The sequence below is a fragment of the Haliotis cracherodii genome, unplaced genomic scaffold (genome assembly GCF_022045235.1).
Source record: "Haliotis cracherodii isolate W230 unplaced genomic scaffold, xgHalCrac1.p SCAF_1, whole genome shotgun sequence".
Taxonomy (NCBI): Eukaryota; Metazoa; Mollusca; class Gastropoda; order Lepetellida; family Haliotidae; genus Haliotis; species Haliotis cracherodii.
This window is the reverse complement of record NW_027266264.1, coordinates 35,885,513-35,907,366: the sequence shown is the minus strand read 5'-3', so window position 1 is coordinate 35,907,366 and position 21,854 is coordinate 35,885,513. Positions and strand designations below refer to the sequence as shown.

At 40.6% G+C, this 21,854-nt stretch overlaps 2 protein-coding genes across 2 annotated transcripts in view; one reads left to right on the top strand and one right to left on the bottom strand.

The window, feature by feature from the left end:
* Positions 1-94: 94 nt before the first annotated feature.
* LOC139463966 (zinc finger CCHC domain-containing protein 9-like) lies at positions 95-7,221 on the bottom strand. Its single transcript, XM_071245439.1, has 6 exons — positions 7,158-7,221; positions 4,810-5,160; positions 2,571-2,715; positions 1,765-1,857; positions 410-481; positions 95-236 (listed from the first exon to the last, which is right to left on the bottom strand). Exons 2-6 carry the CDS (start codon positions 5,155-5,157, stop codon positions 106-108), a joined length of 789 nt encoding a protein of 262 aa, XP_071101540.1. The 5' UTR covers positions 5,158-5,160; positions 7,158-7,221; the 3' UTR covers positions 95-105.
* A 132-nt stretch (positions 7,222-7,353) lies between these two features.
* LOC139463957 (superkiller complex protein 3-like) overlaps positions 7,354-21,854 on the top strand; it is a 38,688-nt gene continuing 24,187 nt past the window's right edge. The window contains exons 1-17 of the mRNA XM_071245429.1: positions 7,354-7,418; positions 9,134-9,280; positions 9,707-9,850; positions 12,513-12,604; positions 12,769-12,841; positions 13,282-13,407; positions 13,759-13,854; positions 14,079-14,193; positions 15,265-15,414; positions 15,653-15,754; positions 16,257-16,402; positions 17,874-17,951; positions 18,663-18,760; positions 19,137-19,269; positions 19,810-19,889; positions 20,048-20,147; positions 21,477-21,529. Of these exons, the coding sequence (XP_071101530.1) occupies positions 9,191-9,280; positions 9,707-9,850; positions 12,513-12,604; positions 12,769-12,841; positions 13,282-13,407; positions 13,759-13,854; positions 14,079-14,193; positions 15,265-15,414; positions 15,653-15,754; positions 16,257-16,402; positions 17,874-17,951; positions 18,663-18,760; positions 19,137-19,269; positions 19,810-19,889; positions 20,048-20,147; positions 21,477-21,529 (1,676 nt within the window). The 5' untranslated portion in view covers positions 7,354-7,418; positions 9,134-9,190. The remainder of the gene's footprint in view (positions 7,419-9,133; positions 9,281-9,706; positions 9,851-12,512; positions 12,605-12,768; positions 12,842-13,281; positions 13,408-13,758; positions 13,855-14,078; positions 14,194-15,264; positions 15,415-15,652; positions 15,755-16,256; positions 16,403-17,873; positions 17,952-18,662; positions 18,761-19,136; positions 19,270-19,809; positions 19,890-20,047; positions 20,148-21,476; positions 21,530-21,854) is intronic.

The window sequence follows — 21,854 nt, the reverse complement described above, 5'->3', positions numbered from 1 at the left end:
GGAGATAGAACATCTACCTGTGGCATCATCCATGACTGGGATGTTTGGCTAATCAGACTCCACAGACAAACTAAAGGTATCTCCATCAGGACAATTTATTACATATCAAAATTTCACAATCTTTGTTCCACCATGTCCACCTTTCTTTTTCTTAGGTGGTGGCTGTGATGATGTGTCCAACTCGGCGTCTGCACTCTGGGTGTTGCTCATCTTGTCTATTGTCACAGTCTCAGTACCTGAAATATACAGTTTCACAGATAATGGGAGTTAGTTTCTTGACAAATTCAAAGACATGTTGCAGTGGATTTAGCATCTTTAACTTAACTGGTAACATACATGTACTTCTACCTAGAAACTGGCACGTTCATCTCATTTGGCTACATTTTACACACACATCCAACCACAGTACCTCTCTGTTTCTGTAGGTCAGGACAGTCTTTCTTTAAGTGCTCCACAGATCCACATTCATTACAGCATCCCCCTGAAGATGGAGGGTGTCAGAATCATTACAATGTAATACATGAAGCAGATACAACACTTATATCTACAGATCCACATTCATTAGAGCATCCCCCTGAAGATGGAGAGTGTCAGAATCATTACAATGTAATACATGAAGCAGACTAACACTTATATCTACAGATCCACATTCATTACAGCACCCCCGGAAGATGGAGGGTGTCAGAATCATTACAATGTAATACATGAAGCAGATACAACACTTAGATCTACAGATCCACATTCATAATGACATGCCCCTAAAGATGGAGGGTGTCAGAATCATTACAATGTAATACATGAAGCAGATACAACACTTATATCCACAGATCCACATTCATTACAGCATCCCCCTGAAGATGGAGGGTGTCAGAATCATTACAATGTAACACATGAAGCAGATACAACACTTATATCCACAGATCCACATTCACTACAGCACCCCCGGAAGATGGAGGGTGTCAGAATCATTACATGTAATACATGAAGCAGATACAACACTTATATCCACAGATCCACATTCACTACAGCACCCCCGGAAGATGGAGGGTGTCAGAATCATTACAAAGTAATACATGAAGCAGATACAACACTTATATCCACAGATCCACATACATAATGACATGCCCCTGAAGATGGAGGGTGTCAGAATCATTACAAAGTAATACATGAAGCAGATACAACACTTAGATCTACAGATCCACATACATAATGACATGCCCCTGAAGATGGAGGGTGTCAGAATCATTACAAAGTAATACATGAAGCAGATACAACACTTAGATCTACAGATCCACATACATAATGACATGCCCCTGAAGATGGAGGGTGTCAGAATCATTACAATGTAATACATGAAGCAGATACAACACTTATATCTACAGATCCACATACATAATGACATGCCCCTGAAGATGGAGGGTGTCAGAATCATTACAATGTAATACATGAAGCAGATACAACACTTATATCCACAGATCCACATTCATTACAGCACCCCCTGAAGATGTAGGGTGTCAGAATCATAGGATGTAATACATGACGCAGACTAACACTTATATCCACAGATCCACATTCATAACGACATGCCCCTGAACACATGCTGCAGATTGAGGCTGTACAGCACTCCCAGAATCATTATGATGAAATACAAAGCTATTCTTTTTCCCACAAATAACCCATCCATGCTATATGCACCATTTGCAAATTTGGTAAACCTCTCACACAGTCCTGCATAGTTATAGATAAATCCTGCTGTATAATTACCATTGGGATAGAGGCCCCTTGGGTTGTCTGGACACTGCCTGGTGATGTGACCCATCTCCCCACAGATGAAGCACTTCGCGAATGGGTAATTCCCTGGAACAACAACAGCAATAGATGTGACAGACTTCACTGAAGTATGGGCAAATCAATGCTGTCAACACTGAATATAAATTACCTTATATGAAAAACGTACCACATGACAATTAGGTGTGTAGATGATGAAGATGTAGACAGTACATACACAGAAGATACAGAGTAAATGGTTTATAATTCTGTTCACAATGTTGGGGCTGAAGTCCTCGATTAATGATTCCATGCAATGTAATACCGTATTTGCTGTATTAAGCACCCGTTTCAAAAAGCACCCCCTTGCAGCCTGTAAGTGATATTTATAAGACCCATGTCTGAAGCCCAAAACTGTATATGAAAGTAATATTTTCTTGTGTATTTTACAGATCTGTTTTCATAAAACAGAGTCATGTAAATAGGGTATTTATGTGCCTGGAAGCTATTAATGAAACAGAAAAGTTTCATGTTTGAATATGTCCGTTCTCTATCACTCTGACATCAAATTTACCTTGTATGGTTTTAACAAACAACTTCCCTTGAATAACTTTCATAGTACCCATGGCGCTTATTACGGCAAATACGGTAAACTAAATGTCCACAAAATAAATCATTGTGTTCACTTCAATCAAACATTAAGGACAGATGTACAGACATGTCCATCATACAATGTGAGGTAGGGATACATAAAAACCTTAAATAAGAAATGCCCTTATCCTGAGGAAACCCAAGAACCCTACCTGGAGCTACTTTTGCGGAACATGCACTTGACACATGCTCTGTGGAGCCACATTTGAAGCAGATGCCTGTGCCATGACTGCTGGAGCCTTTCGTCTGGGGGCAGTCTCCCATCCGGTGACCATGCTTCCGGCAGTTGAAACACACCTACACAGGAGACACCACACATCTACACAAGGGCACTGATGATACAACTCTGACATTCTAGATGATAATAGGAGTTGTTTGCCTAGTGAAGCATTTAGTTCCAAGACTGATCGGATCCAGGGAGGCTTGTGCAATGTTATAAGAACATTGTAAAAAGTAAATGTTTCACATAAACATGATAAAGAACCTTATCAAAATGTCCATAATGTTTTTTCAGTTTTGGTAAGTGAGAATCAAGATCCAGCTAGCGTCACTACTTTTAATATCTAGGATTTTAAAAAATTGGAAAAATTTGGTAATTAGGAGGATTTGGGTTAAATGTCGCTTTGAGAAGTATATCAGTAACATCACAGTGTATCACAGGGTTTACCTTGCCCTACAACACTGGGGTCCAGGGCACCCCCAATAATTCATTTCAAGAGACAACATGGTCAATACAGCTGATATGAGGGTCCTGTAATGAAATGGCGTCATGTACTGTATTGTAGGATTTCATCATTACATTAATTACAGCATCTTATATTTCATGTATTTCTTGTCAAGAATTTGGTGCAATGAATAGTACTGTGCATTCCTTGGGATGTGATATATTGTTTCCTGCATCCATTCTAACATTCAGCATGCTGGACTGACATTTCTGAGTCGTGTAATTGCAAAATATTTAATTCAAATTTGTGAAGTTTCACCAAGATTAACAGTATAGGGATATTTCAAAAGCCATTCCATGATAATGCTGTGTGTGTTTACATGTTATATAACAAATATATGTGAGCTGACCCTATAATCAGGATTATATGTACTGGTTGGACCCAACATATCTTAGATCATGTATATCATGTATATCATGGTATATAGTGGAATATGACAGTCCAGTTCTATAGTGCGACCTGAAAGAAGGGGATGCAGTGTTCCTGTTTACCGGTAATACCAGTTTTTAACCGGTAAAATTAGGCTTGGGTCGGTAATTCATGTGACTGCCAGTCCCTGTGGACCGGCAAATAAAGTACCCTATAGGTAGTTGTTGTTAAACATAACATCAGCGATATACATATAAGTCTATTTTTCGGACAAAGTCAACATGTCTGTTACCATCAGTGTTTCCCCTTGCCTGTTTTTGATGCAATAAAATAACATTTTACTTTGCTTTGAGGTTAAATATATATTTGTAACGACTTTATCTCGAAATATTGAAAAAATATGAGAAAATTGTAACTGCACTTTGTGTAAATGACATGTAGATCTAACTAAGTTACTTCAGAGATGACGTCATTGCATTAAACATGATGTTGAAAGAATTAAAACCAGGTAATTTTCATATGTTTTTATTTTATTGAAAGTTGGGACTGACAAAAATTATTGGGGTCTGGTAATTTTTAGAGTTGCCAGTCAATCATGTCCATCAGGACTGGCAGTTTCAAAAGCCAGCAGGAACACTTGGATGTTTTAGGGGCTGTAAGCATGGTCATTTCTGATATGACATCAGTGTTTAATCATGAATTACAGCCAAAGTTGTTTATTAAACATGCAAAATAAAAGATCCAGTGTTCCTGCTGGCTTTTGAAACTGCCAGTCCTGATTGACATGATGTACTGGCAACTCTAAAAATTACCAGTCCCACCTAGTTTTTGTCAGTTCAACAAATCAAAAACTGTATGAAAGTTACCTGGATTTAATTCTTTCAACATCAGGTTTAATGCCATGACATCATATCTGAAGTAACTCAGTTAGATCTACATGTCATTCACACAAAGATCAGTAACAATTTTATCTCTTTTCTTTGAATATTTCGCGCCTAAGTCAATAGAAATACAGATTTAATTTCAAAGCGAAGTGAATGTTATTTCCTTGCACCAAAAATGGACAGGAGAAACCCTGATGGACAGACAGGCTGACTTCTTTTTTCGAAAATATAGTTATATGAACATCGAAAATATTTTGTTCAACAACAAAGATTTATGGGGTAGTTTATTTGCCGGTCCACAGGGACTGGCAGTCACATGAATTACCAGTCCAAACCTAATTTTACTGGTAAATTACTGGTTATTATCGGTAAACAGGAACACTGAGATCACACCTTGCACCAGCATGTCTTACCAGATATCGGTCTCTATCATCCTTCCTCTGTACACGCCTCTGTTCACTTTTTTTATCCCGGAAGAACTGATTCCTCATAGCCCGTTCCTTCATCTTATCACCAGTAGTAATGTTGACTTGCCATGGCTTTTGTTCATCAACCTTTATATTTTTTCCAACGCCTTTGACTTTCTTATTCATTTTATCCTTCTTGAATTTCTTGAATTTTTTGTCATGTTTTTTCCCTTGTGTTTTGGACACACTGTCTGACTTCTGTTTGGATTCACTACCACTTCCAAACATATCCTTCCACTCTGTACCATCATGAGGGATCTTCTTAGCATTACCGGCTCTCGCAAAGCGTGTCATGATCTGAAACCATTGAATGTAAAACAAAACTACATCACATGACAGATGACATAAATATCTTAATTAAACTGATCATCATGCTGCTACTTTGCTGGTCTTATTTTACAGAAAAAACACACACAAATAATAGTTTATCCACTCACTAACCATAACTATAACTCACCTATTTAATGTTACCACATTTAATCATGGACCTATATAACCAATCATCCCAAAGCAGCAATTTATTTTTTTATTTTTCAATCATCACATACAGTAAGCATTTTTTCTTAAGAAATAGCCACCATTCAATCTCTTTATATATTTATGTCACTAGCTGACACAAAGTAAATGATTCCTCTCCCATCACTGACTGTGGGAGAGTGAGTGAGTGAGCTGGGTTTTTAACACTGCTTTGAAGAGTATTCCAGTATTATCATGGCATGTCAGCTTAACTATGGGAGGAAATCCTGAAGTAATGTAGATCTCAAACGTTAACTACTTTGTTGAAATCCACAAACACGGGTATGGTGCTGACAAACCGTGAAACATAGTCGGGCCAAACCGGGATTAACCCATGATCATAGGTTTCTGGCATACCCAAGGGACGCAACTCTGTGCCTTAGACGTCAGGTGCGTCAGTGACCCTCACTGTGGGGAGAGAACAATGGTAAATGGTATACTGGCTATCCACCAGTTATCGCTGAGGACCAATTATCGCCAACTCCCAGTTATAGCGCCCACGTGAAAACGCGCATTTTACTTTTGCTCGTTTTCATGAGAAGAGAGAAATATTTATCCAAAAGTGAAGACCAAATGGACTCTTGTGAGGAAATATTTTTAAAAGCCCCACCATAATCAGCTTCCCCAAATACAACTTTAGAAAAGACACAGGACTAATTCCCGCGAAAATATAAATCAAACAACACGATGATGCACTTTCAGTTCTGTAAATTTCTTCCCCAAAACTCAAATACAATTTAGAAAAGACACAGGACTAATTCATGTGAAAATATAAATCAAACGCCACAATGATGCACTTTCAGTTCTCTCATTTCTTCCCCAAAATACAATTTTTACAACCTATTTGAGTCATATTTGCAAAAATGCAGAACCTGTGTATATATCTCGAAATCCATTGTACATAGTGTTAAGGATAAGCACGTGAAGATCAAATTTTGGGAATATTGGGTTTTGTTAGTTTGCAGACGAAAAATTGATCATAGTGTTTCTTATTCATCTTGATGATAAAAAAATTGAGTGTGATACACGAGATACTAAAAAACGTAATTGGTATAACTGAAGTGGGTGGTGTGATCTTGTGGCACGTGCTGTAAAGATATGATGGCAATAACTGGTACAGTAAGTCAACGGGAAACTACTATTTCAACTTAATCTTATCATGCTTATTCCACGGAAAGAAATAAGTGTATCTGTTCATTGTTTCACAAAAATGAAAGTTATTGGTACAGTCAACTTTGTACATGTCAGGAAAAACATGAAAGAAATGGCGATAACTGGTCGGTGACCATGCAGTATGGCTTCTGACAAAGTGCTGCTGAAGTTCAGATGCATCTTACCAAACTCTTTTGAATCTTTTTTTCCCAAGCATTATTGAATACATTCTTAGTATGGAGTTTTGTACCAGTCGTACGCCAGGAATTACATTGGTGTGTCAGTACAGACTCAAGTGCTGCAGCCTACACACTGATACAACCATATGGAACTGGATCGCCAGGGCAGATCAAGTAGGCAAGGGTAGACAAAACAAGGGTAGGCCAAATAGGCCAGCGGAGATCAAGTAGGCAAGTATAATGTGTTGAGACTGAAGGACTCAGCGACGAACGACACACCCCAAGCCAAAAGCACAGGAACATAACTCATTGCTGGCCCTACGATGATTACAGATCTATAAAATACAAAACAAATTACACTTCACCATTTCAACTCAGCGTATAAAGGAAGTGTTATGTAAGATGTGATCGAAGATCATATTCATAGAAAACAAAAGACATAATCACCAGGTTGATTTGAGATTATCGAGAAATAAGAATATGTCACCACCACCATGTGGACCGGAAGTTTACATCAATACCCTACCAAGTTTGTTATGCGACCTCTGATTGGTAGACATTATATAAAGGACCAATAGACAGTGGGATGACAACAGGTGTCATTTAGCCACATATAAGCTGGTTCCCGGCTCCCTATGCGCGTCGTCAAATTGTGATATTAGAGACGGGGCCCAGCTTAGGTGAACATAATAGGTCTGCCTGAGACTTGTGAGTCAAAATATTCTCATTCTTCAGCCGTACCGGGTACCTCCCTACATCTCACACATTCTTAAAGCCTCACGAAAACGCTGTACTTCCATGTGACCGAAAAACATCTGACACGATCACGAAATCTAAATCCCGTGAAAAAGTCTCTACTCTTACTAGTCTTAGTCTTAGCTGAGACGATATGAATTATTAAGACTAGTTTAGCATTGGCATTACCCGAAGTCAGTGTTAGATGTACGTACACTCAGTTGACATCTTGACAGAACAATAATGTCCATTACTCATATGAATGTTGACTTGATGTGATTTAGGCTATTTTTGGAGAACAGGTGCCGTGAAATAAATAGGGAGCAGGCTGTCATCCGAGTAAACCTTGTCCTGCACACCTTCAGCATTATTATAAATAGACATATAGATGCAGTAACTTCAATCTTTCATAAATTCATATAGAATGGCATAGTGAACGAAAAGGTCACAATAATAGGCAATGCTCTGTCAAAGTGAATGCACAGGGGAATTTCACAATAATTTAAGTTAACGTTCGGTTGGTATACATTTCATCTGATCGAACCAATCAGCTGTTGGATGAATTGAACAATTTACTGAAAACAATAGAATAACCAAAGTTCTCTACTGCACAACACTAAACTTTTTCAGTCTGTGAAATCGTGTTTTACTTGGGGTCCATGTCAAGATCAAGATGTTTGAGATGAATGTTGAGTTTGAATCTGATTGAGTAAATCATGGGAATGCAGATGGTTAAGTGTGAACTTATCGCACGAACACAAGTTTGCATGTGAATGTTGGCCTGCATGTGGTATTTTGCTCACATAAGCGGCAATGTGTACCAGCTTGTGGCAGTCAGTTATTAAAGGGACAAACGGTCTGAAGCTTTGTAAACAATAGCCGTTTACCCCCAGATTTACTCACCTCTGCTCGCCTTATTTCGTTTGTGCTCCAGTGACCGCACTGCGGGTGTAGGCCTATCATGCGACAGGACATTCCTCTTGTTTATAAACAAACACACTTATTCTGAAATAAGAACACATGGGCCAAATGGAAGCCTTTTGGTGCGCTTTACATATTGTTTTGCATAATTATATACATAAGCAGCTACTGATTTATGACAATATAGCTTTACACATCAAAGCGACCTCATTGGTAGCTCTCTGTGGTACGGTGAGATCGATGAGATCCTTTTTCACTGTATGCCTCTGTATTTTTAATTCTTCAACCAAAACAATAGAGCTTCGCATAGAGCAAACTGGCTTCTATCTTGTTTTTTAATCAAGGCAAATGTGACACACTAGTAAATTATTTCATACAGAACCGTCGACGGTCCAGTCTTGTGCCAATTGTATGGGAGTTGCACATTAACAGATATGCTAATGCCACAGCAATTAATAACTTAACATATGGCTTACAATATAGAATCACTCAAAGATAATTTGTATATTTACAACAGAGCACCACCATAGAGTACAACCGTTGTAAATGTCTGTGATAGTTAACACATACCATTCTATACAAATCCAGGACACATGGTCAATACTTATTTGTTCAAAATACCGTCTATGCAGATTTGCAAAATGTTTGGAAAAACACAAAATGTGACATAAATATAAGTATAAATCTATACTGCCATGTAAAAATCCTTGTAAATATGAGTTTCAAATTAGGCCTTAATGCTTGAGTTGACCTGTTTTTTGTTGTAGGAAAACTGATGTTGTGCAGAGTCTCGGTGCCCAGTAATTGGATGACCTATACACAGCATGGATTCCAAGGAAGTAAAGAACGCTTTGAAAAATGCAAGGGAGGCAATTCGAAATAAAGAATTTAAGGAAGCACTCCGACATTGCAAGGTGACTAAATGCGTCATACAGTGTTCTACAAATGTAATGTTTCAGGACGCCAGGGGGGCACAGGTGGCACAGTCGTCTAAGGCGCCGCGATTCGCTGTGCAAAGTTACGTCCCTTGGGCACACCAGAAACCTATGATTGTGGGTTCGAATCCCGGTTCACCCCGATTATGTTTCTAGGTTTGTCAGCACCCGTGTTGGTGGGTTTCACCGAAGTGGTAAATGTCTGAGACCTGCACTACTTCGGGCTTTCCTCCCACATTATGCTGACACGCCGTGATATAACTGGAATACTGTTAAAAGCGGCGTTAAACCCAACTCACTTACTCACTCAGGACGCCAACCGAACCAGTCCCACAGAAAAATAACTGATCCAACAGACCATGAAAACTAAACATTTGATGCTGTACTGTTGGTTGTATATTTCAGACAGTGCTAGCTAGTGACAAGACCAACTACAATGCCCTGGTGTTTGTGGGCGTGGCTGCTGAGGGTCTGGAGCAGGCTGACCAGGCACTGAAGGCTTACAAGAAAGCCATAGATGCAGCACCCGAGCAGATTCTAGCATGGCAGGTATGTACATGCACAGTGTGCACTGGCTTGGAAAGGCCTTGATCAGCAACAGGGTGATATCATATTTTATCAGTTTGTGTGAGGTACTGGGTGGACATGATAAATCGGAGCACCAGTGCATCGTGAGTTTTCATGAAACTATACATTACACAATAAATGTTTTACTCTATCGATACAAGATGATACATCTGCTAAAATGAATTACCGTACTTATTATTTATTAGAACCACCTCAGTGGTCTAGTGGTAGAGTGTCCACCTGGAGAGCGGAAGTTCTGGGGTTTAAACCCTGGCCGCGCCATACCAAAAGGCGTTACGAGATTGTACTTGTTGTTACTCTGCCTGGTGCTCAGCATTACAGGGCTAAAACAAGGATTGGTCGGTTTGGAGTTAGTATGCTGTGTCTGAGTCGGGTATATATGTTAAAATGGGGCATAGTATCTCAGTGGGCTAGCACTGTAAAATCAGCATTAGTCTGGACTAGTACAAGCAGCCACACACATGCACACTCACACACATTCACGCACGTCGCTATATAAGTGTAATAATATTGAACGTGACATTAATCCCCATTTCACCTCAACTCATCACTATAATGAGCCTCAGCGTTTTTGTCAGTCAAATGTTGCAAAATGTGTATGGAATTATAAACATATAGCCATGTTATAGCCATTATAAACAAGTATCTACAGCTAGTTTTACCTTTTGAACCTGCTCTGAAATATTATAGTCAAGAAGTTTCCACACGATTTGTCGTAAATATGTTTCACGATACGTATCGTAGCTTGACCTATGTATCATGATACATATCGTATCATGACCTTGCTGTATCATTTCACCCCTAGCACTGAGTTGTGAATATAGAAATGTTTGAAAGTCTTAACATTTGCTTAAGTATGAAATAACGAAATGTTTCTTGTGCATTGGCACGTTTCTTTAGTTCCTCTATGCCAGTTATTTTTATAGTGAATATAAGAATATTTGTCAAATCAAGATCATCATAGATGCATCATGTATGACAACTGACAGTGTATTAAAGGAATGAGTTCAATATGTGCCCAGTTGTGTTTCTTAGTATGCTTGGTGTGAACAATGTAACATTATAAACTTGACAACAATGTAAGGATCTATACCAAAACGTAGCCATTACAGTCTTGCTTGACAACAGTATAAGGACCTGTACTGAAGCATCTCCATTACAGTGTTGCTTGACAACAGTGTAAGGATCTATACCGAAACGTTGCCATTACAGTCTTGCTTGACAACATTATAAGGATCTGTACCGAAGCATATCCATTTCAGTGTTGCTTGACAACGGTGTAAGGATTTATGCCGAAACGTCGCGATTACAGTATTGTTTGACAACAGTGTAAGGATCTATGCCAAAAATGTGGCGATTACCGTCTTGCTTGACAACAGTATAAGGATCTGTACCGAAACATCTCCATTAAAATCTTGCTTGACAATGGTATAAGGATCTATACCGAAACATTGTCATTACAGTCTTGCTTGACAACAGTATAAGGATCTGTACCAAAGCATCTCCATTACAGTGTTGCTTGACAACGGTGTAAGGAGTTATGCCGAAACGTCGCGATTACAGTATTGTTTGACAACAGTGTAAGGATCTGTACCAAAGCATCTCCATTACAGTGTTGCTTGACAAGGGTGTTAGGAATTATGCCGAAACGTCGCCATTACAGTCTTGGTGGACAATGGTAAAAGGATCTATACCGAAACGTTGTCATTACAGTTTTGCTTGACAATGGTGTAAGGGTCTGTCCCAAAATGTTGCCATTACAGTTTTGCTTGACAACAGTATAAGGATCAGTACCGAAACATCTCCATTACCATCTTGCTTGACCTTGGTATAAGAATCTGTACTGAAATGTTGCCATTACAGTTATATAAAGAAGTTGTTATCCATAAATTGTGTCTACTTTTTCATCTGTCAACTTCTCAGAAATGCATATCACACAATTCAATATCAAAAGAGTTTCTCCCTCATCACAGAGCTCCAGCGAAGCTGCATATCTGGGTAAAATACGCATCAGAAATGCAGAAATACGCAGTAAAATGAAATCCAAGAGTATCAAATATGCAACGAACATTACAGATTCGCTACAAAAATAAAACTTGTGCGTATCATCAAAATATTGTGATGTAACCCAGTGTACTCGATTAGCAAATCAGCAACTTATTTTGAAATTATAAACGGACGTTCCGTCAACCTTGCCAAACTCCATGATGACAGTTACGCCATGATCATTTGCCATCACCCTTTCTTGTGGAAGTATCGTGGTATTTTTGAGTCCTATAAAGCTCTCGAACCCACACGACAACAGTTTGCAGGGACTAGATGAATAGTGTTTTTAAATATTTAACTTAAATACCCACATGTTTAAAAACTAGTGGGTGACAGAAATTTGAATACCCAGATAGAATTACTGATACCCAATGATTTTAAAATGCATGGGTAAAATACCCACAACACCAAAAGCTTATCTGGAGCTCTGCATCGCTTTACCTTTCCATAAAATCAATAAACAAGTCCTATTCCCCCTCACCTTTGAGAAAAATGTGCCAGAGAATTTTTATCAATGCAGCCTAATCATACTAATATTTAGCTATTTATCCATGTTAAAGCCTTAGTTGATTTTCAGGGTCTGTGTGGGTTTTACGAGAAGAACCCTTCTCCCGACAATGATGCTGACCTGGCCAGTGTGTACAAGAAGCTGATGTCTCTACAGGCTAGGTAGGTCAATAACACAATAGCTGCAGCATGTTCAGGAATAAGTATTCAAGAGAATTCTGAAAAATGTTGCATTGTATATGAAGATGGCTACATATGTTTAAACTCAGATAATTGAAAGTGTGTGTTTGTGTGGAGACATGAATCCTTGTGTTTCCCTCCATCAGTGACAAGGAGAAGATGCTGGACATAGGGAGGAAACTTGCCCAGGTTCATGGGAAACTGGGGAATGTGGACGAGGTAGTGGCTTTTAACATGCATTAAAGGAAGATTCATCTCTAAGTCCATGTTCTTCACGTTCTTTGGACTGCTCTTGACTGTTGCGATACAAACTGAGTCTACATTTAACTTGTTCACAAAAGAACTTATGTAATTTTTCTGATTCACTGTAATTTAAAAAAAATATTTTTTTTATTATATGTAACATTACTTAAAATGTAGCTTTAATGAATGATTAGAAAATATTACACGTGTAATCTCTTCTGTTATTTCATGTAATTCATTTCATGATATTATTTTTTTGGTAATTTTCAACTAATCAGCATACTTAGATTCAAAGATCTGTTGGTGTTATGACTGAGATGATATCAGCTGTGTACGAGTAATAAAGGCTTGTTTGTATGGTAGTTAGGTGTTATAACATTACACTGACATGTGCTGGAACTGTTGTCTTCCCCCAGGCTGTGAGCATGTACAGGCATGTGCTGTCAGAGGACCAGGCTGGACAGCAGCGCATGAACGCACTCATGTCTCTGTTTGATGTCCTACATAGTCAGAAGACTCTCTCTACTGAATATCAAGAACTGGTCAGTGCAACAGTTATCATAATGACTCCAGCACTGTGAGCGCCACGTTGATCCTTACTCCCTTACTCTAACATAGACTTAAGATAGTCATAGTGCTAAGATCGCTTTGTGCAAGTGGGTGCAAGAGCGACATGTTTTTGCAGTTATGATTTCTTTTTGACCACTGATGCGCTGACAGTGGTTTTGAGTTTACGTAATAAAAAAGGCCCCATATGAAGAACAATATTACATTGAAATACAGTGATCACATATTGGTGTCTGTCTGAAGGTATTAGATGTTTTTGAAATGGAAGATACTTGTGGAGAGTGTTAAGGTGTTTATGTGATTGTGGTCAATGATCTGCTCCCCAGATGTTGAAGACATGCAAGGAGGCAGTATCATTAGAAGATCTGCCGGCAGAGGGCAGTGAGAGACTGATACAGCAGTACCTGGAGCTGCTGGTCAAGGTAGGTGACCAACCACTGGTCTATACCCTGGGCACTGGTCCACGTGGTCATAGCGCTATTACAGTTGTTGGTTGTCAACGTAACACAGACTTAGTCACTACCAACATTACCTTGTTGAATGGAACCCAGTATTGGCTGAAAATGCGAAGACTATTACCAGTAAGCAACCTGAGCTTTTTAAGACTTAGTATTTAAGTTTGAACCCAAACTGCTCCCTCTTTCAGCAAGGTCCCCGGTCCAGCTTGTGGGAAGAGTGTCGAAGCCTCCATGACCGGTACCCTGCCAACCTCTGTGTCCTGGAGACCTGGACTCTGCTGCTGCTAGAGGAGCACCTCCAGGGTGGGTGGCCATAACTACATCTCTCTCCCTGTAGGATAGGACTCAGTCTTTTCTCTGTGTATTCTCATTATAATATCTCTGTGTGAAGGGCTGAGGACACCTCCATAGAAGGTCATGCCAGGTGAACTCTGAGCGAACTTTGGCTTCACAATCTGAACCTAATGATATAATAGTACAGGTTTATTTCTTTGCATTCTGAACTCCCTGACCATGTTTGTTTTTTGAGATAAAGAAATCAGGAATGCTTGTCTGAATGCTGATACTTCATACAGAGACGTATCATTGAAAATGTTGAAAATGTTGACGTATCAATGAAAATGTTGAAGTGAAAACCTGCATCCAATATTCTCAAACATTACTTGCTTTCACAAGAAATTACCCGTCTGATTATGCCCAAGTTTCAATTAGGGTTGGCATATCCGCCTGTGTTTGCTGTATGTGATGACTGATGGGAACTGGGTGGTTGCAATGTGTGATCTGACTGATCATGGGTCGTGGTACCCCTTTGATCTTTGCTCATGCAGTCATCCCCTGGTTTGCCTGGCCCAGTAACCCTTGCTTGTAGAAAGAGTCCACAAAGAGGGATCAGGTGGTGAGGCTGAGTGATTTGCCTGAAATTGTATGTCATTTAACCTGATGCTTTTAGTCACTGGTTTGCCTGGCCCATATTCAATAACAGTATTGACAGACTACTGTGTCATATATCTAGACTCTAGACAAAATTGCTGATGCAGAGATAAGTAAGAATCACCAACTCATGTATCAGGCATATTGCTGACTGTGTAGTCAAACAGCATTCACTCACTCACTCCAAACATTTGTCTTGGGACTATACACAGTATCATACTGGCTGTAAGGATTACTCAATCTTCACCACAGCCAACTAACTGCCTTCAGGATTTCTGTTTGAAAAGTGATATGCTGGATAGGGACATTTTCTATGAGGACCTCTAAGGACCTTCTGCGACAGACCTATGGTATATGCACATACTCGGTGCTTGTACACAGTTTTCAGCAGCTATGCAGTTTAACTACCAGTAAATTGAAAACATGTTCAATTTTTTGTTTTAGGTTCTGATGACAGTGTCAGCTCCACACTGAGGGATGTGTCTCAGAAACTTGGAGCTCTATCAGTCAGCAGCCCATATGTGAGTCTGTCCCAGGGAGTGATTCAACTGGCGGACCAGAAGCTGGTGGAGGCCAGAGACCTGCTGCAACAAGGCAAGTACATGGAAGGGCACTGTGATAGGGCTATGTTGTGATAAGTGTGTCAGTTCTGTTATTGTAAGAGGGATGAAGTTTATCCAGAATCCCAGATCATCCATGTATGATGCTGCTACATTAGATGCATGAATTTACAGTTTTACATTGAAATCATTGTTCGTTAGGAGATGAAAGAAATTTATTAACTTGTGGGATATTGATTAGCCAGAATCATGGATTTGATGTTACCTTCTAGGAATGAACAGCCTCACGAGTGTTGTGAGTGGCTATGTGTTCCTAGCGAGATGTCACCAGCAGTTACACACAAACATGGCATGTGTTGAAGTCGCTGATAAAGGTAAGAATTCCTCTGCCCAGAAGGCGACTAACTCATCCTTGGATGATAGAAGCAGGATAAGCTGGCCAACATGGCATGTGAGTATGAAAAGAACATATGCCACCTGTGTTATAGATGGTTAACCTCTTGCTATCATTTATATGCTTAAGTGTTCCGATGCTTTTTGACTGAATTATTAGCTGATATCTACTTTCACTCACTTCAATATTCCTTCATCATTTTTGCACAAAGTTGAAGCCCCATTTTATATGATTCTGTGTTGAGTTTTTTCTCTTTGTCACACCAGGATCTGCTGATCAGATTTGATCTCAATATGCTCTTTGGTTTGTCAGCACTTTACCAATACTTTTGAGTTTCACCAAAGTGCTAAACATGTAGGACCTGCATCACTTTGGGCTTTCGGCCAGCATGAACTGATACTCCAACAAGATAACTGTGATCCCACTCACTCATTTCTGTTTCTATGGCAGATTTATGTCAGTATGTATTTCCTTCTGTACAGGACTGAAGGCACTAGAGAAGAAGAACCGCCTATTGACAGTGCCCAGCAAATCCATCACCTGTGAACTCCAGCTCCTGAAAGCCACCTGTTTGTACAGAATCGGTTCACCCCACTGTCTGGCTGAGGCAAGGGAGATCTTGTCACAGGTACATATCTAGAGTTATCTCCCCCTGTAGAGTTGGTTCACCCCACTGTCTGGCTGAGGCAAGGGAGATCCTGTCACAGGTACACATTTAGAGTTATCTCCCGCTGTAGAGTCGGTTCACCCTCTGTCTGGCTCAGGTAAGGGAGATCCTGTCACAGGTACACATTTAGAGTTATCTCCCCCTGTAGAGTTGGTTCACCCCACTGTCCGGCTGAGGCAAGGGAGATCCTGTCACAGGTACACATCTAGAGTTATCTCCCCCCTGTAGAGTCGGTTCACCCCACTGTCTGGCTGAGGCAAGGGAGATCCTGTCACAGGTACACATCTAGTGTTATCTCCCCCCTGTAGAGTTGGTTCACCCCACTGTCTGGCTGAGGCAAGGGAGATCCTGTCACAGGTACACATCTAGAGTTATCTCCCCCCTGTAGAGTCGGTTCACCCCACTGTCTGGCTGAGGCAAGGGAGATCCTCTCACAGGTACATATCTAGAGTTATCTCCCCTTGTAGAGTTGGTTCACCCCACTGTCTGGCTGAGGCAAGGGAGATCCTGTCACAGGTACATATCTAGAGTTATCTCCCCCTGTAGAGTTGGCTCACCCCACTGTCTGGCTCAGGCAAGGGAGATCCTAGCTGTCACAGGTACACATCTAGAGTTATCTCCCCACTGCTAAAAGCTGACAACCATGTATGAGTTGAACTGAATGACCATTACATTTACAAACAAGTCATGTCTATCATTATTCTTAATACATTTACTCCCCACTAAATTGTTTTGTTTCATCCTGTTGGTTTGAGCCCCTGAAGATCCGGATTAGAATAGGTCTTCAGCAACCCATACTTGCTATAAAAGGCGGGATTGGGTGGTCAGGCTGGCTGACTCAGTTGATGCATTTCATCATATCCCAATTGCGTGGATCAATGCCCATGATGTCAATCACTGGATAGTCTGGTTCAGACTCGATTCTTTACAGACCGCCGTCATATGGCTGGAATAATGCTGAGTGCGGTGTAAAACAACAAACACATTAAACTGTAAAGCACACGTAACTTGAGTAACAGGCAGCACCTTAAATCATTTAACTTCTTGCCTACTTCTAAATACATCGAGAGTTATATATTCATTCCATGACAACAACCTTGGAAAAACAAGGCACATCTGCTTGTATCTCAGTATTGTTTTGGTCCAGACTTGATTATTAACAGACCGTCGTCATTTAGCTGTAATATTGCTGAGTGCGGGATTAAACAACAGTTAAACAATAAATCCTGTTGGTTTGCAATATCAGGTTATGGGATCATAGTGAATAGCAATCCTCAGTTCACTGATCACATCTTGAAATCTGGTAGTCGTGACATTGATTAGTTATGTGGTTATTTTCTGCAAATGAGCTTTTAAGTTTTATTTCCTTTGTTAATTAAAGCTATTACTAACATGTACAGATTGGGGTTTAATTTCTTCACTCAATTTTCAGGATGTGATTGAAAGTCCAGAGTCTAGAAGCCTCCTGGTATACATTTGTCTGAAGCAAGGGAATATAGCAGATGCACAGGTTAGTGTAGATGAATGTGAGGGGAACCAGTTAGGACAGATAGCAGCATGACAAGGCCTTGTAGTCCTTGCTCCACTGCATCAACAAAACCCCTGTGAGGATACCAGGGCAGAAGAGGTGCCCTACAAACTGACGTGTAAAGACCCAAACTAATGACAACCATGTTGCAACGTGTGTCTTCAGGCCCTGATGGTGTGAATCATCGCTCATGTTGTCAACCACTAGTTTGCGGCCGGCGCTGATGAGATTATTTGGTGATGCAGCTGGAATATTGCTGACTGTAGCATTCACTCATGTCAGTCAACAAGACACCTCTCCATGAAATCATCATGATCATGCTATTTCTGCTTTACAAAACTTATCATCAGTTTTAAAAAGGTCATTGTTGAAAAGAGATGAAACAAAGAGAACGGAAGAAGATTTTATCCAACACTTTATTCCACTGATCTGCATGCAGTTTTGTTCTTCAACTGTATGAGGGAATTACATCCTTACTCAACACATAGGGCTCAAGCAAACCATTTTTTCTCAAATGTTGAAATTGTTTCAGAAGTTGTCATTCCAATGTCTTGTTATTTTTTCGTACCCACTTTAAAATGCCAATCAAGGACTCAAAGATAATGTTTATACTATCAGAATTATCAAATTAACCTGATATGAAACCTAAACCTTAACATAATTTATTCCCCATTTGTGAATGTGTATTGTCAGCACCACCTGGGCAATGTGCCAGAGACTGATGGTGAGAGAGAGGCCCTCCGTGGCCGGATCCTGTTCCACACGGGCAAGCACCAGGAGGCGCTCACACGGTAGGACACGCTTCTAGCAACTGTTACATTCAATAGTTCATTATCTACTGAAACAAAATGACTACATTAATCCACGTTTATCATGTAATGCAACTCTACATATGATGATTCACTGTAGGAAACACTTGGCATTATTATTGTTTACAGTTTGAAATTTATATACAAAAGTTTTAACTCACAAGCAGAAGTTGATTGTCATACCCTTAAAAGAACAGATCATCACAGATCAGAATACTTTCATATCCAGTACTTAATCAGTATAACAATTAAACTGCACATTGTTTTGTGAACTCAATTAGTCCTCAAAGAGATGGTATCAAAGCTTGTTTAGGTATTACCTAGAAGTTGCACAGTTTGGGCCTGTCTGTTGTGACAGGTTTGAGAAGCTGACTGAGGACGCCCCCGATGTGAGTGGACACCAGTACATGCTGGGGCGAGTCCTGTGGCAGCTCCGAGACACTGAAGGCCAGGATGGGGTGCAGGAGAGATGTTTCAAGGCCTTTCTTAAGGTGAGGGGTGCAGGAGAGATGTTTCAAGGCCTTCTTTGAGGTTAGGGGTGCAGGAGAGATGTTTCAAGGCCTTCTTGGAGGTTAGGGGTGCAGGAGAGATGTTTCAAGGCCTTCTTTAAGGTGGGAGGTGAGGGAGAGATATTTTAAGGCCTTCTTAATGGTGAGGGGTGCAGGTGAGAGGTTTCAAGACCTTCTATAAGGTGAGAGGTGCAGGAGAGATGTTTCAAGGCCTTCCTTAAGGTGAGGGGTGCAGGAGAGATGTTTCAAGGCCTTCTTTAAGGTGAGAGGTGCAGGTGAGATGTTTCAAGTCCTTCCTCAAGATGGGGCTGTAGAAGAGATGTTTTAGGGGTTTTAAGGCCCATGTGGCCAACATTTGATTGACTTAAGGATTTCAGTGTCACATTGAAAGTTGAAATCCACAGGTCTGTCTTCACTGATACTACAGCATCTGATAATACACTTAAAGATAATACTTGATATGTATGTTCATTGAAACAAAATGACATTGCACATCATACATAAATGTTTATCATGTTTCAGGCAGCCAAACTTGACCCCTACAATAGTGACATATTCCTCTACCTGGGACACTTCTACGCCACTGTGCAGAAGCAGAATGTGTACGTATTCAACCTGTGGGTCGAGTTGACTCCCTTTAGTTTGCTCATGGCTTCTTTTGATGTTAACTGGCAGTGGTAGTGATGTTGATTCAGCTGTCAACTTCAGTTATCCTGATCTGACTGGTTTTTTTCACATTCTTTTTATCACTATTAAACAGAAAAGCCAAGCGTTGCTATCAGAAGGCGTACGACCTTGACCCTGCTAATGAGGAGGCTGGAGCTGCACTCTGTGACATCTTGGTCGCCATTGGTGAAGATGTAAGTCATAACTTAAACTGTTTTGATGGAAATAAAGTCTTCTAATAAGGGTGTTGGGTTGGTCAAGACATTTAGGCCTTCATTTGTCATGCCAAAGACCAGCACAGTGTCCGATTCTCCTCACTATCAAAGCCTATTGTTGGCGTCCCCTTCATGTTGAAGTATAGGAGTTACAACTGTTATAGCACTACAGTTGCTGTGTGAAACTGGGCCCTGGTTATTGGAATATGTGATCATGACATAGCAGATTATTAGATGTCAGGTGAAATGTATTAATCATTATTGAAAGACGACAAATGCTTTGTATAAGGGCATGATGAACAACTTTATTTCTTCAAAGAGAAAAAAACTCCATAGGGCCATTTTGTAACAGGGCCACTTTGTCACCCGGCCATTTTGTAACAGGGCCACTTTGACACTAGGTCATTTTGTAACAGGGCCACTTTGTGACTAGGCCACTTTGTCACCGGGCCATTTTGTAACAGGGCCACTTTGTCACTAGGCCATTTTGTAACAGGGCCACTTTGTCACTAGGCCATTTTGTAACAGGGCCACTTTGTCACTAGGCCATTTTGTAACAGGGTCACTTTGTCACAGGGCCACTTTGTCACTGTGCCACTTTGTCACAGGGCCACTTGTGTCACTGGGCCACTTATGTCACTGGGCCACTTGTGTCACAGGGCCACTTATGTCACTTATATCACAGGGCCACTTGTGTCACTTCTGTCACAGGGCCACTTGTGTCAAAGGGCCACTTGTGTCACAGAGCCACTTATGTCACTTATATCACCGGGCCACTTGTGTCACTTTTATCACTGGGCCACTTCTGTCACAGGGCCACTTTTGTCGCCGGGCCACTTGTGTCACTTATGTCACTATTGCCACAGGGCCACTTGTGTCACTTATGTCACAGGCTCACTTGTGTCACAGGGCCACTTGTGTCACAGAGCCACTTGTGTCATAGGGCCACTTGTGTCACTTATGTCACAGGGCCACTAATGTCACAGGGCCACTTGTGTCACTTATGTCACTATTGCCACAGGGCCACTTGTGTCACTTATGTCACAGGCTCACTTGTGTCACAGGGCCACTTGTGTCACAGGGCCACTTGTGTCATAGGGCCACTTGTGTCACTTATGTCACAGGGCCACTTATGTCACAGGGCCACTAATGTCACAGGGCCACTTGTGTCACAGGGCCACTAATGTCAGGTGGGATGAAAGGCTAATTCCAGTCCATGATTTTTCAACTTCCAATCCATAACAAAGATCCCTGTTGATGACAGGCTGCGCTATAGAGCTGTGCCTGTAGTGATGTTACTGGTTGCAGGAGGAAGCCAGGGCCCTTCTGGAGGCTGCTACAAGTCAGGCCAATGCTGGCTGGTGAGTGCAGGCCAACTGTTTGCTTGAAGTAGAACTATTTACTAGGGATGTAACTATTAAACAGTTTGTATTGGTATTGTAGCAACCAATATCTGTATTATCAGATGTGACTTGGATTTGTTCATAGCATGGAAATATTATTTTTAAGTTTGAAAAGATGTTCTTCAATTGTGGAAAAATGTTTACCCATACTGGTAAGCATTGTCTTCACACACAAAAAGACCCCAAAACTGCTAATGTGGTACGATATGTAGCACTACAGTAGGATTCAGCTTTAATCACAGCATTAAGATTTAGACAACAGTATAAGCAACAGTGTTTTTTG

What these genes read in the sequence shown, in the direction of transcription:
- LOC139463966 (XM_071245439.1), bottom strand. Translation starts at nt 5,157, where the DNA reads ATGACACGCTTTGCGAGAGCCGGTAATGCTAAGAAGATCCCTCATGAT. An exon ending in ATGATAGAGACCGATATCTG is followed by an intron (nt 2,716 to 4,809) that starts GTAAGACATGCT and finishes TCTCCTGTGTAG; the next exon opens with GTGTGTTTCAACTGCCGGAA. An exon ending in TTCCGCAAAAGTAGCTCCAG is followed by an intron (nt 1,858 to 2,570) that starts GTAGGGTTCTTG and finishes TTGTTGTTCCAG; the next exon opens with GGAATTACCCATTCGCGAAG.